The sequence below is a fragment of the Leopardus geoffroyi genome, chromosome E3, assembly GCF_018350155.1.
Source record: "Leopardus geoffroyi isolate Oge1 chromosome E3, O.geoffroyi_Oge1_pat1.0, whole genome shotgun sequence".
In the NCBI taxonomy this organism is placed as follows: Eukaryota; Metazoa; Chordata; class Mammalia; order Carnivora; family Felidae; genus Leopardus; species Leopardus geoffroyi.
The window spans coordinates 23,382,151-23,396,869 of NC_059340.1; the positions used below are offsets into that span (position 1 = coordinate 23,382,151).

Genomic DNA, 14,719 nt, shown 5'->3' on the forward strand with positions numbered 1-14,719 from the left:
CTTTGTGCTAATGCAGATACCTCTCTCCCACTGCAGGTCTTCAAGAACCCCCACGAGGTGGTGACCGTGCTGCTGATTCAGACTCTGGGGGCCTTGCTGCCCACCCTGCCTGACTGCCTCAGCTCAGGCGTGGAGAGGGCAGGGCCTGAGCTGGGGCTCCTCAAGCTCCTGGAGTTCTACGATGCCACCGCCCACTTTGCCCAGGGGCTGGAGATGGCGCAGCTCTCCCGCCCACGTAAATGCTCCTTCCTCCCAGTCCCCTGGCCTGTCTTCACATGCTCTTTTTGAAGCTTCTGGGGCTTGGGTTTGTCTGTCTTTTCGGATGACTGATTTTACAGATTTGGAAGGGATCCTTGTTTTCCTTCTCAGCGGATATGGAAGCCTTTTCCATGAAAGCATTGCCATTGGAAATGGTTGCTGCCTGATGTATTAACCAAACCCAGTGCTACCTAGGGGCTTTGCATGCTCTGGGGAAGTGAGGGGCACTTTGGCAGGCACTGAGAATGTGCAAGAGGCAGGTGGGCCTCAGTGGCCTCGAATTGGCAGCAGATTGCATTGGGAAGGTAGTGTCCTCTTCCCTTGAGATGTCATAAGACCTCAGACAGCTCAACCTAAAAAGTAAGCTAAAAAGGACGAATAGGTCAGAGGAACTTTTTGATAGGGCGTCAGCAAGGTTTTAAGGGCAGGGAGGCCATGTTAGGACTAGGGGTGGTTGTGGGGAAAATGGGCATTCCCCAGCTGTTTGCGGGAGCAGAGCTCTCCTCCTTCCCATTTGGGAACACAGCGATGTTGTGTTACGTTTCCCCAGCTGTTTCCCCTGTAAGTTAAAAGCATCATAAACTTTCAGGTACCACAAGATCTCATGACGCATGCTGCTGTCAAATCAGGAAATCGCTTCAGGAAGGCCTTGTCCTGCCGTTTGGCGGCTATGTGTCACTAACTTGGTTTATTTAATAGTTATTCCCTTTAATTACATTTGGTTATAATTACTTCGTACATTCCAGGGAGTGTGTTTATTGTTCCAGTTCCGGATGATTCATAGGTGTTTTGGCTCACTCACTCGGCAGACCTTGGTTGTGGGAAAGGCTTGGGGGATGTGGGTAGCTTCCAGGGGACCAGGATGCCATGTCCATGGGGCTAGAGTGTAGGCCATGTAGCCTGCTGGAGCAGAGTGGAATGAAGGTAGGGCAAAAGGGCAGGTTGCCTTCCTCCCACTGGTGATGGACATTACTGAAGAAGAGAGAACCACCCTCCAAAGAATAATGCATACAAGTGCTTTGTTAGTCAGCCATGGAAATTTAGATTTTTAATGATTCCTATCAAGGTTTCCAAAAAAAGTATTTTTTTTTTTATTTAAAAATACTTTGGAAACACCCAAAAATAAAATAGAGTAAAAATGATTCACAACCTCATCATTCAGAGAGAGCCTTTGGCAGCCTTCCATTGTATTTTCTGCTAGTAATTCAAATATAAATACACATTTTCCACAAATACATATAAAAATATATACACGTATACACCTACACACATATACATCTTTTAAAATAATGGTTGCATACAAACTTAAATTATCTTTTTTTGCTCAAAATAATATAATGAGAGGGTTTTTTTTAGTGTTTATTTGTTTTTGAGAGGGAAAGAGAAAGAGAGAGACAGAGTGCGAGTGGGGGAGGGGCAGAGAGAGACAGGGAGACACGAAATCTGAAGCAGGATCTAGGCTCCAAACTGTCTGCACAGAATCTGACACGAGGCTCGAACTCACAAACCACGAGATCATGACCTTAGCCGAAGTAGGACGCTTAACTGACTGAGTCACCCAGGCGCCCCTATAATGAGTATTTTTTTTAATGTCATTAAATGTTTTCCCAATACATGGTTTTTTGTTTTTTGTTTTTTTAAATGTGTATTTATTTGTTGCCTTTTTTTGTTTTTGGCCTATTAGCATTTTTTAATTGCCTCTGAACTAAACTTGCTCCATACCCAGGTATAGCAGTTTCTAACATTTGTCCAGGACCAAGACATGGGTTTTTTTTTTTTTAATTAAATTAAATTAAATTAAATTATTTTATTTTATTTATTTATTTTTTAAATTTATATCCAAATTAGCGTAGTGCAACAGTGATTTCAGGAGTAGATTCCTTAATGCCCCTTAGCCATTTAGCCCATCCCCCCTCCCACACCCCCTCCAGTAACCCTCAGTTTGTTGTCCATATTTATGAGTCTCTTATGCTTTGTCCCCCTCCCTGTTTTTATATTATTTTTGTTTCCCTTCCCTTATGTTCATCTGTTTTGTCTCTTAAAGTCCTCATATGAGTCAAGTCAATAGGATTTTTGTCTTTCTCTGACTAATTTCACTAAGCATAATACCCTCCAGTTCTATCCACGTAGTTACAAATGGCAAGATTTCATTCTTTTTGATTGCTGAGTATACTCCATTGTATATATATATATACCACGTCTTCTTTATCCATTCATCCATCGATGGACATTTGGGCTCTTTCCATACTTTGGGTATTGTTGGCAGTCCTGCTATAAACATGGGGGTGCATGTGTCCCTTCGAAACAGCACACCTGTATACCTTGGGTAAATACCTAGTGGTGCAATTGCTGGGTCGTAGGGTAATTCTGTTTTTAGTTTTTTGAGGAACCTTCATACTGTTCTCCAGAGTAGCTGCACCAGCTTGCATTCCCAAAGACATGTTTTTTAATGACCACTTGTAAGTATGGCTTACTTTAATTATTTTATCTACTATTATAAATAAAACTATTATGAATAATCCAGCACATTAATTTTGAGCCCCGAAATTTTGATTATTCCTTAGGATAAGCTTAAGAATTACAGTTGCCAAGAAATGAACATTTTAAAGATGTTTGTCATATTTTGCTCTTGAGAAGGTTTCTCCCTATTTTCGTGTCTGTCAGTAGTGACTGAGGGTGTCCATCCCCCATGTCCTTACTTGCACTGGACACTACCTGTTTTTCTCCATCATTGCCAGGTTCTTAGTTAATGACATTTCATTGTGATTTTTCATTTCTTTTATTACTAGCAAGTTTTAAATTTATATTATAAACTTCTTTTTTGAATTGCTTATTCGTTTGCCTATTTTTCAATTTTTGGGAGTTTAATTTATTTTGGGTTAATTTATAAGAGCAATTTATTTAAAATAATATATCATTAAATATTGAAAGCAACAAAGTACGTGTTATAAAAATTCGTGTTATAGAAATCTGTAACACAAAATGAAAGTCTCCTATATAAAACCCAGCTTGCTTGAAATAACCACTGTTAAAAATTTGGTGTCTATCCCAAGATATCCTTATGTAGTAAGGATTTTTCCCCTATTGTTTATCAAGTATGTTACAGATGTATTTTCTTTTTTTACTGTTTATTTTTTGAGAGAGAGAGAGAGTGCGAGCAGGGGAGGGGCAGAGAGGGAGACACAGAATCCAAAGTCAGACGCTTTACCAACTGAGCCACCCCAGTGCCCCTACAGATATAGTTTCTAACTTTATATTTTGCCTTTAACATTGTTTCTATTTTAGTAATTAATGCATGTACATGGTATTATTAGAAATATGTAAATTATGTGATAGGAAAACTAATTTTATAAAATAGCTTAAGTTGATTTTATAATTAATAAGCAATAGGTATTCATTATAGAAAAACCCAGAAAACACAAAGAAGGAAAAAGATCATTCTTAGTCTACCATTTAGAAACCGTATTTTGTGTTATATATATGTACTGATTCTGCATGAATGAGAGGGTCTCTGTATCCTTTACTTTTTTTTTTTATTTCTTTTTTAATGCTTACTTTTAAGAGACAGAGAGACAGAAGAGGGTAGAGAGAGGGGGGGACAGAGGATTTGAAGCTGGCCCTGTGCTGACAGCAAAGAGCCCAATGCAGGGCTTGAACTCATAAACCATGAGAGCATGACCTGAGCTGAAGTCAGATGCTTAATTGACTGAGCCACTCAGGTGTCCCTTTAAATATTTTTAATAGAATATTTTATTATTGTTATCAGCCCCCCCAATATAATATTGACTCAATACTGTCACCTAATACACAAATTTTTCCATTTGTTCCACAAGTCTCTATAGCTGCTTCTCCACGTCTCCCTCCCATTAAGATCAATCGATGTGCATACATTGTATTTGGTTGTCTTGTCTCTTTTTTATTTATTTTTGTCTTGTCTCTTTAAACTCTTAATCTGAAACAGTCATCCCACCTCTCTTTTGTCTTTCATGACATTGACATCTTTGAAGAATGCAGGGTAATTTTCTAGTGGAATCTCCCATATTCTGGAATTGTCTGATTGTTTCCTGAAGATTAAATTTAGATTAAATATTTTTGCAAGAATACTACATTGATGATGATGTTGTGTATTTCCTGTGGCATCACATCAGGAGACACGTAATGTGCAATTATTGGTGATGGTTGGATTAATCACTTGGTAGATGTATCTAGTGTATCCAGTAGATCTATTATAAAGGTACCTCTTCCTCTTTGTAATTAATAAGTAATCCATGGGATGATGCTTTGAGCTGATAGGAAAATACTAATCCTCAAAGAACATTTACTCAGTGACTTTAGCATCCATTGATAAATCTTGCCTGAATAAATTTTCACACTACTGATTATAAAATGGTGACTCTCGGGGCGCCTGAGTGGCTCAGTCGGTTGAGCATCCGACTTTGACTCAGGTCATGATATTGCGGTTTGTGAATTTGAGCCCCGCGTTGGGCTCTGTGCTGACAGCTTGGAGCCTGGAGCCTGCTTTGTATTCTGTGTCTCCTCCTCTCTCTGCCCCTCCTATGTTCATGCTCTATCTCTCTCTGACTCTCAATAATAAATAAACGTTTAAAAAAATGGCAATTCCCTAATTCTCTCATTCCTTCTACATTTATTTGCAGACCTTATTTTGTAAAGAAGAGATTTTTTTTTCTTTCCTCACTTTTTAAAAGTTTTATTTATTTATTTAAAATTTTTTTTAATGTTTTTTATTTTTGAGAGAGACAGAGTGTGAGTGGGGGAGGGGTAGAGAGAGAAGGAGACAGAATCTAAAGTAGTCTCCAGGCTCTGAGCTGTCAGCACAGAGCCGTACGTGGGACTTGAACTCACAGACTGTGAAATCATGACCTGAGCTGAAGGGACGCCCAACCTACTGAGCCACCCAGACACCCCTAAAAGTTTTATTTGTTTAATCTCTGCACCATGTGGGGCTCAAACTCATGACCCTGAGATCAAGAGTTTCATGCTCCTCCTGAGCCAGCCAGGTGCCCCCTTTCCTTACTTTATTATTTTTTTAAATTTTTGTTTATTTATTTATTTTGAGAGAGAGAGCATGTGTGCACAAGTGAGGGAGGCACAGAGAGAATCCCAAGCAGGCTCCATGCCATCAGTGCAGAGCCTGATGCAGGGCTCGAACTCACAAACTGAGATCATGACCTGAGCTGAGATCAACAGTTGGACACCCAGCCAACTGCACCACCCAAGCACCCCCCTTTCTTTACTTTAATATCACTATGAATTCATGGATTCTTTTTTTATTCATTGTGTTATGATTTACCGTTGCCATTATTCATTTTGATGCTTGAATTATTTCAAATTTGGATAGTAGTTGCCCCTTTAGGCTGCCTCCTGTATCTTTTTGACATGTCCCCATCAGTCTTTGAGTACTTCCTTGCTGTTTGGCACAAATAATTCCAGGAGCACATACTTTTCCTGCCTCAGACCTATGTTTTCCGAGGAGCCAGGTTTCTTTTAGTAGGAAATGGTATTTAGAAACCAAGGTCTGGACACCGAGGGTGCTCATTGTTGCTGGGGTTCCAGGTCCTTTTGGTGGACAGAGCTAGGAAATATATATCTCCAGTTTATACTGATCCTTCTAAATCAGATCCACTTTGCCTTCTGCATCTCTTCTTGTACAGTGAGAACTCTGGTTCTCAACTGTGTGTGTGTGTTTTATATATATGTGTGTGTCCAGTTATTTTTCATGACTGCCTTATGGATAGGTCACAACGTATTTAATTTATTCACTCAACTACAAATGAACTGGTACTGGAATGCTGAACACTGAGCAAAACCAGACACAGTCCCTGCTCTCATACAACATCTGTTCTGGTGGGAGATAACCAAATTATCATAGTAATAGGTGTATAATTACAAAATGAGATGAGTACTTTGAAAGAAAGCAGAGTGGTTCTAGGAGAATATATGAACAAACAACACTGATTGAGCCTGGTGACTTCAGCTGAGTGAGTCCTGAAAGAAGAATGGGAGGTGACCAGATGCAGGAGGGTAAGGGAGAAAAAGGTCCTTCCAGACAGAACTGACCAGAAGGGAGCCCAGTGCTTCTGAGGAAGCACAAGAAGGCTGGAGGCCAGGGGAATTGTGAAGGAGGAAAGGCTGGGCAGTAACAATAGAGACAGCTGGCATTTATTAAGTGTTACCACATGCTACACAGAGATTTTATGTAATCTCCATGAAGGCCTTGTAAGATTGATGCCATTTTTTTCTTTCTATAATTTATTTTTTATAATTTGCATCCAAGTTAGCACATGGTGCAACAATGATTTCAGGAGTAGATTCCTTAAGCCCCTTACCCATTTAGCCCATCCCTCCTCCCATAACTCCTCCAGCAACCCTCTGTTTGTTCTCTGTATTTAAGAGTCTCTTATGTTTTGTCCTTCCCCTGTTTTTATATTATTTTTGCTTCCCTTCCCTTATGTTCATCTGTTTTGTACTTTGAAGTCCCATATGAGTGAAGTCATATGATACTTGTCTTTCTATGACTAATTTTGCTTAGCATAATACCCTCTAGTTCTATGCACGTAGTTGCAAACAGCAAGATTTCATTCTTTTTGATTGCCCAGTAACACTTCAGTGTGTGTGTGTGTGTCTTCTTTATCCATTCATCCATCGATGGACATTTGGGCTCTTTCCATACTTTGGCTATTGTTGATAGTGCTGCTATAAACATTGGGGTGAATGTGCCCTTTGAAACAGCACATCTGTATCCCTTGGGTAAATGCCTAGTAGTGCAATTGCTGGGTCGTAGGGTAGTTCTATTTTTAATTTTTTGAGGAACCTCCATACTGTTTTCCAGAGTGGCTGCACCAGCTTGCATTCCCACCAGCAGTGCAAAAGAGATCCTCTTTTTCTGCATCCTCATCAACATCTGTTGTTGCCTGAGTTGTTAATGTTAGCCATTCTGACAGGTGTGGGGTGGTATCTCATTGTGGTTTTGATTTGTATTTCCCTGATGATGAGTGATGTTGAACATTTTCTCGTGTCGGTTGGTCATCTGGATGTCGTCTTTGGAGAAGTGTCTATTCATACCTTTTGCCCATTTCTTCACTGGATTATTTGTTTTTTGGGTGTTGAGTTTGATAAGTTCTCTATAGATTTTGGACGCTAACCCTTTATCTGATACGTCATTTGCAAATATCTTCTCCTATTCCATTGGTTGCCTTTTTAGTTTTGCTGATTGTTTCCTTTGCTGTGCAGAAGCTTTTTATTTTGTTGAGGTCCCAGTAGTTCATTTCTGCTTTGGTTTCCCTTGCCTCCGGAGACGTGTTGAGTAAGAAGTTGCTGCGGCCGAGGTCAAAGGGGTTTTTGCCTGATTTTTCCTCGAGGATTTTGGTGGCTTCCTATCTTACATTTAGGTCTTTCATCCATTTTGAGTTTATTTTTGTGTATGGTGTAAGAAAGTGGTCCAGGTTCATTTTTCTGCATGTTGCTGTCCAATTTTCCCAGCACCATTTGCTGAAAAGACTGTCTTTATTCCATTGGATATTCTTTCCTGCTTTGTCAAAAATTAGTTGGCCGTACGTTTGTGGGTCCATTTCTGTGTTCTCTATTCTGTTCCATTGATCTGAGTGTCTGTTTTTGTGCCAAAGATTGATGCCATTATTAACCCCAGTGTACAATTGAGGGAACAGGTGTTGAAAGTTCTATCATTGGCACATAGTCACATAAGTAGGAGGCAAGAGAACTTGGATAGGAGAGCCTTCACTCTTCACTGCTTCCCTCTTTCACCTTCTGAGGTCAGTCCTTGTGGGTCCTTGCAGGCTATAGAAAAGGTTTTGGATCCCAGCTGATACACTCAAAGACTGATTATGGATGTTTCAAAAAGATAAAGGAGGCAGCCTGAAATGACCAAATTTGAAATAACTTGAACATCAAAATGAATAACAACAATGACGGATCATGACACAATGAATATAAAACGAATCCACGAGTTCACAGGAATATTGTATCAAAGAGAAAGAGGAAAATCTCTTCTTTACAAAAGAAGGCCTGCATATAGATGTAGAAAGAATGAGGGAATTAGGAAATCACCATTTTAGTTTTTTTTAAAGTTTATTTATTTTGAGAGAGAGCGTGAGCGGGGGAGAGTCAGAGAATCTCAAGCAGGCTCTGCACTGTCAGTGTGAAGCCCGATGAGGGGCTTGAACCCATGTACTATGAAATCATGACCTGAGCTGAAATCAAGAGTTGGACACTTACGTGACTGAGCCACCCAGACTCTCCAGGAAATCAACATTTTATAATCATCAGGCAAAGGTTATTAATAGATGCTAAAGTCACTTGGGTAAGTGTTCAACTTGGAAGCTGAATTGCTATGTCCTGGAATATGCCCGTTTTGATTTTTGATACAAACATGCTTTGCATTTTTTTATGTATTGAATATAGGAGTTTTTTGGAATGCCTAGTATATGGGGTTGCAAGTTCTGGAAAAGTGTTCTTCCTGCAGAGCCTTTTCTCTGTAGCACTTCTGCAACTTGACCTTGGCTAGAGTTAGCATTTGAAGGATTCTTGACCATGACAGGTTGTGGAACAAAGGGGGTTGGTGGCTTTAATAGTGCTCTGTGGGGCGTCTGGGTGGCTCAGTTGGTTAAGCATCCAACTTCAGCTCAGGTCATGATCTCACGGTCTGTGAGTTTGAGCCCCATGTTGGGCTCTGTGCTGACAGCTCGGACCTGGAGACTGCTTCAGATTCTGTGTCTCCCTCTCTCTCTGCCCCTACCCCCCCCCCCCCCCGCTACCTCTCTCTGTCTCTGAAAAATGAATAAACCTTAAACATTTTTTTTTTAAATAGTGCTCCGGACAGATAATACATAGAGCTCACATTTATGAAAATATTTACTGAAGTGATTGTGGGAACTTCCATGAACAACAAAAGCAAATTGACAAAATGTAGTCACCCCAAGATGAGACCGGAAAAGTTCCCGTACAGTACCTTTCACCTATTTTTTTTCCCAGCAATTTCTGACTCTTTGTTCATCATCAATTTTAATTTTTGATTCCCTTAAGATGAGTACAACCTGGTGAAAGTCACAGAGCTGGTGGAGGCTGTATATGGTCCATACAAACCTTACCAACTGAAGTATGGCGACATGGAAGAGAAGAACGTCCTCATCCAGATCAGCGCTGTGCCCTTGGTAATGTCATAGTACTGCCGGTGGCCATCGAGGAATTATACGGTTTGCCAGCCACGGGGTTGGTGAAGTGGGGAGGTGGCATCAGGTGTGCAAAGAGTGGGAACAGGTGTGCAAAAACAGGCTCTTAATTGCCTTGTGGGGTTTTCAATCCAAGTGTAAAATGAAACCACAGATATGCTACCACTTTTCTATTTAAAATCTCAAGTAAAGGTCCAGCAGAATGAGAGACTTAAATCTTTTGGGGATAAGTTGATGATCTCCCTGATTTGACAAATTCTTATTATGGCAGTCTTTTGTCTAAGGAATATATGGAAATGGGCACAGGAACTGTACATTCGTGGACCCTGCCCCAGGGGCAGGTTTGCTTGTGCGGGCCTCCGAGGGGAAGAGAAGGCATTCCCATTACAAATATTAAGGTTATCTAGCATGAAGTGAGTTGACATTTAAGAGTAGATCTCACACTAGTTAAACTCTGCTGCTTCCTGCCATTTTTCTGTTTTCCAGGGACATGCCTAGAAAGTCCGTTCCGCCTCAGTTACATTCTTGCCCCTGAAGGAAGCATTTTCCTTTTCCTACATTCTTCTGGAGTGTCTGATATGGAGAATTTGAATTCTAGTTTTAGAGCCAGGGGGGAGATGCCATCTTAATCACAGAAAAAGAGGAAAGAGATGAAAAATACAGGATTTTGATCCTGCTTTTCTGGCAGGAGTTCACATGTGTGATCTCACGGGCTACATCGACTTCCTCCCCTTGGGTCAGGCTCCCAGAGGGCTGTTGCCACTTGGCGCTGTGTTTGCCACCTGACTTGGGTGGTTTTACCACGGGTGAAGAGGTTTGGAGGTCTCCTCCATCTTAATGTTGTCTATTCATTTGTTCTCGAGCCTGAGGCAGCTTTCGTTTGTCCATATTTGCTGACCAGGAGCACGGGGAGGTCATTGACTGTGTGCAGGAGCTGAGCCACTCTGTGAACAAGCTCTTCGCTCTGGCTTCTGCAGCTGTTGACAGATGCATCAGATTCACCAATGGCCTCGGGACCTGTGGCTTGCTGACAGCACTGAAATCCCTCTTTGCCAAGTAAGGCTGGAGTGTGGGGACAGGGCCGGCTACTCCGGAGGGCGCTGTCTGCCCCAGTTGAAAATGCGTGTGTTCTGTGTTCCTCCTGTGAGCCCTGGAGAAGCACCTGAATGGCCATGAATTTGGCAATGGCTAAATAAGATATGGTATATTTGTACAAGGGAACTCTATTTGGCAGTTACAGTATTAATAGGGCTACACATATCAACATTGATAGAGTTCATTGAGTGAAAAAAATAAGCAAGTTGCAGAATCCTATGTAGAGTCTAATACAGTATGTGAAAACAACATAAAAAAATAGGGTATACTTTCCATAGCAGGGTTCAGCAGACTTTTTCTGCAGAGGGCCAGATGATAAGCATTTTAGGCTTTTGGGCCTTATGGTCAATAGAAACTTCGGTAGATGACACATAAATGAATGGGCATGGCTGTATTCCAGGAAAATTCACTTACAAAATAGCCTAGAGTACCAATCCCTGTTCTGGATCTTGTTTTGTTTGTTTGTTTGTTTGTTTTTTCCATGCTTTAACATGCATTGTATATTCCTGTAGAAGAGGTATCAACAAACTCTTAAACATGAGCCAAATCTAGCCTGCCCTCTGTTTTTGTAAATAAAGTTTTATTGCAACACAGCCATGTCCATTCCCTTATCTATGGTCTATGAAGGTAGAAGTGAGTAGTTAGAGCAGAGACCTTGGGACCCTCAAAACCTAAAATAATGGGACCTTAGCAGAAAAAAGGTTTGCTGAGCTCTAATGCCTGGAAGGTTAGGCCACAAACTCAAAACATCTGTTATCTTTGGGGAGGTAGGAAAGGAGGGAAGGACTAGGGTGGTATTCATAGAGGATTTAGCTTTATTTGTTATTTTCTGATTTTTAAAAAAGCATATAGTCATGCATTTCTTGTGTAGCTAAAAATATAAAAATGAGAGAAATACGTCATGCTAAGTGAAGGAGGTCAGTCACAAAAGACCACATGCTGTATGATTCCACCTGTATGAAGGATTGAAAACAGGCAAGTGGGTGGGAACAGAAAATAGATTCTCCCCTGGCTGAGGAGAGGTGGACATTTGGAGGAGATGGGGGTTCAATACCAAAAGATACAGGGCTTTTTTTTCAGGTGATGAACGTGTTCTCAAGTTGATCGGTGATGGTCACACAGCCCTGTGACTACACTAAAATCACTGGATTGTACTCTTTAAATGGGTGAATTGTGTGGTGTGTGAATTCCATTGCGACAGAGCTGTGGAGAGAAAGAAGAGGACACTAAATCACGCTGAGTTAGGAACAAGTGAGCAAGCAGCATAATGCTGGATTTTCTGACCCGTGCAGTTGAGGCGTGAGGGCCCTCAGGTCTGCTCCAGTCTCCCACTTAGAGACAAATATGTTCTTAGGCTCTCCAAAGACCTTCCTTTGGTAGCTTGTTCTAGAATGAAGTCACCCTCGGTCTCGAGAAATTTTTTTTTAATTGAACTGGATGCTGTTTTCCTGTAGTAAATTTTAGGGAGCTTTTGGCATTCCAGAAATACTGGGCACGCCCCTGTGAGCTCTGAGGTCCGTGGTGCAGTGGGCAGTTACCACCTCTGGAGGGCAGCTCCCAGTGTAGACGTTAGAGCTGCCAAGGACCCACGCCCTGCTCTCAGACAGAGGTGCAGCCAGGTGAGCCCAGATGCGTTCACTTTTCTAAGAAGCGTGAGCAACAAGTCTAATCAGACAAAACCACTTTCTGTCTCCAGCACCAGCCAGGACTTTGTGGATGGAAAGAATTTTTTATTGAGATATAAAAATGTTACTATAAAATAACAAATAATGCTATAGAATAATTTTTTAGAATACAAAAAAGTATCAAAAAGTCAAAATCTTCTTCCCTTCCTTTCCACCCTTAGTCCTTCTGCTCAGAAATACCCACTCTTGCACATTTTGCTTTTACTCTTTTAAAAGAAGATGTCAGCTGCCTGGGTGGCTCAGTTGGTTAAGCGTCTGACTTTGGCTCAGGTCATGATCTCACGATTCGTGAATTTGAGGCCGGAGTTGGGCTTGCTGCTGTCAATGTGGAGCTTGCTTTGGATCCTCTGTCCCCCTCTCTCTCTCTGCCCCTCCCCTGCTTGCGTTCTCTCTCTCTCTCTTTCTTTCAAAAGTAAATAAAACATTAAAAATTTTATATAGATAAAAGATTTTTCAGCTCTTCCCTCTGTAAAGAAAAATTTTTTATCAACCTTAACTATTATTTTTTTTTAATTTTAGAGAAGGGGGGTGCCTGAGTTTCTTGGCCGGTTGAGGTCTCTGACTTCGGCTCACTGTTCCCATTTGAGCCCCCATTCCCACTTGCTGCTGTCAGCGCTGAGCCTGCCTCAGATCCTCTGTTCCTGACCCCCCGACCCTCCCTGGTTCACATTTTCTCTCTCTCTCAAAAATAAATAAAACATTAAAAATTCTTTTTAGAGAGGGAGAGCAGGAGTGGAGGAGAGGAGCAGAAGGGGAGAGAGAGGGAGTCTTAAGCTGGCTCCACACTCAGTGTGGAGCCCAACTCGGGGTCCGATCGCACAACCCTGGGATCATGACCTGAGCTGAAATCAAGAGTTGGATGCTTAACTGACAGAGCCACCCAGGCGCCCCTCAACCTTAACTACTGTATCTTGAGGGACTGGGTTTATTTAAGGAAGTTCCTCTCTCTTATCCCCTGCCCCTTTCAGCTCTTGTGAGTGATATTTTTACTTCCAGTTCTGTTGGTTATTTTGGTTACTTCATTAAAAAAAATAAATAAATAACAGGGGCACCTGGGTGGCTCAGTCAGTTAAGCGTCCAACTTCGGCTCAGGTCATGTTCTCTTGGTTTGTGAGTGCGAGCTCCATGTCGACCTCTGTGCTGACAGCTTGGAGCCTGGAGCCTGCAGCCTGCTTCGGATTCTGTGTCCCCCTCTCTCTCCGCCCCACCCCTGTTTGTGTTCTGTCTCTCTCTGTCTTTCAAAAATGAATGAACGTGGGGCGCTTGGGTGGTTCAGTTGGTTGGTCGTCTGACTTCGGCTCAGGTCATGATCTCACAGTCTGTGAGTTCGAGCCCCGCATCAGGCTCTGTGCTGACAGCTCGGAGCCTGGAGCCTGCTTTGGATTCTGTGTCTCGCTCTCTCTGTGCCCCTCCCCTGCTCACGTTCTGTCTCTCTCTCTCAAAAATAAATAAAACATTAAAAAAATTTTATTAAAAAAATAACATAGATCTGTATTAAAAATTCAAACTGTATATAAGGTATGTGGTGAAACTAGGTCCCCTCTAGAAGGGATGATTTTGAAGCTACCCCAGTAGCTGCTGTTTGTAAAATTAGGGCAATCAGAGTGAAGCTAACTGGAGCAGGATTGGGAGGGGACATCGTTCAGTCGTGGGGAGGGCATTAAGGACGGCAGGGGCACATGGGGGAGGTTAGAGGGGTGTGGCCTAACTTGAACTAGGGTAAAGCCATAGGATATAGCAACTGAGAAGGGGTTTCAGAATCAAGGGCTTCCCAACTACGACAGGAGTGTGGGCTTTGGGGTCGGAGCCACCTGGGCTTAGCCCTGGCTCTGATGCTTACCGGTTGGGGCCTCTGGGAGCCTCGGTGTCTTTTCACTGAATAAACTGAGGAGGCCATCTTCATGGCAGTTGTGGGTATCAAGTGAAAGCATGTATTAGAGCCCCTAACACAGCGACTCTTACGTGGCAGGGACCCCCAGGAACATTTACTGTGAGAGAGAATCGGAAGGTTTGGGAACAAATGTGACAAAACTGTGATGTGGTGAACACTGTGGCCGAATGGACACCCCCTCCCCCAGTACTCTACTGCCTACTCGGCCTCCCAGAATGCCGTCCTGAGCTCCTGCAGAGCAAGGGCCTCGCGGCTTGGCATGCTCCTCAAAGACTTTTCCATCATAGTGCGGGGCGGTGGCACAGTCGGTTAACCTCCTGCGGCTGAAGCACAGCCGTGTTCCTCAACATCCCTCCTCCCGCCCTCCCCCGTCTGTTGGTCCTTGAGGCCCGTCCCCCTCCCACAAGGACTGACAGAAAGCTGTCCCTCCTCTTGGTACAAAGGGGAGGTGCCGTGGGTGGATATCGGTTTCATGGCTCTCCCCTCTAAAGCCTCGGGCCCGTGTCCAGGGGGCCGTGGTGTCACTTGTAGTCAGCACAGCTGCCTGTGGCCTTTCTTTCCCCCACACCAGCTTGCTCTTCAGG

General features: G+C 42.5%; 1 protein-coding gene across 2 annotated transcripts in view; it reads left to right on the forward strand.

Annotated features, from left to right (window-relative positions):
• The window catches only part of COG7 (component of oligomeric golgi complex 7), an 81,501-nt gene that overhangs the window by 36,930 nt on the left and 29,852 nt on the right, over positions 1-14,719 (forward strand). For both annotated transcript variants that reach the window (XM_045461611.1, XM_045461612.1), the window contains 3 exons: positions 37-235; positions 9,319-9,446; positions 10,366-10,520. In XM_045461611.1, the coding sequence (XP_045317567.1) occupies positions 37-235; positions 9,319-9,446; positions 10,366-10,520 (482 nt within the window). The remainder of the gene's footprint in view (positions 1-36; positions 236-9,318; positions 9,447-10,365; positions 10,521-14,719) is intronic.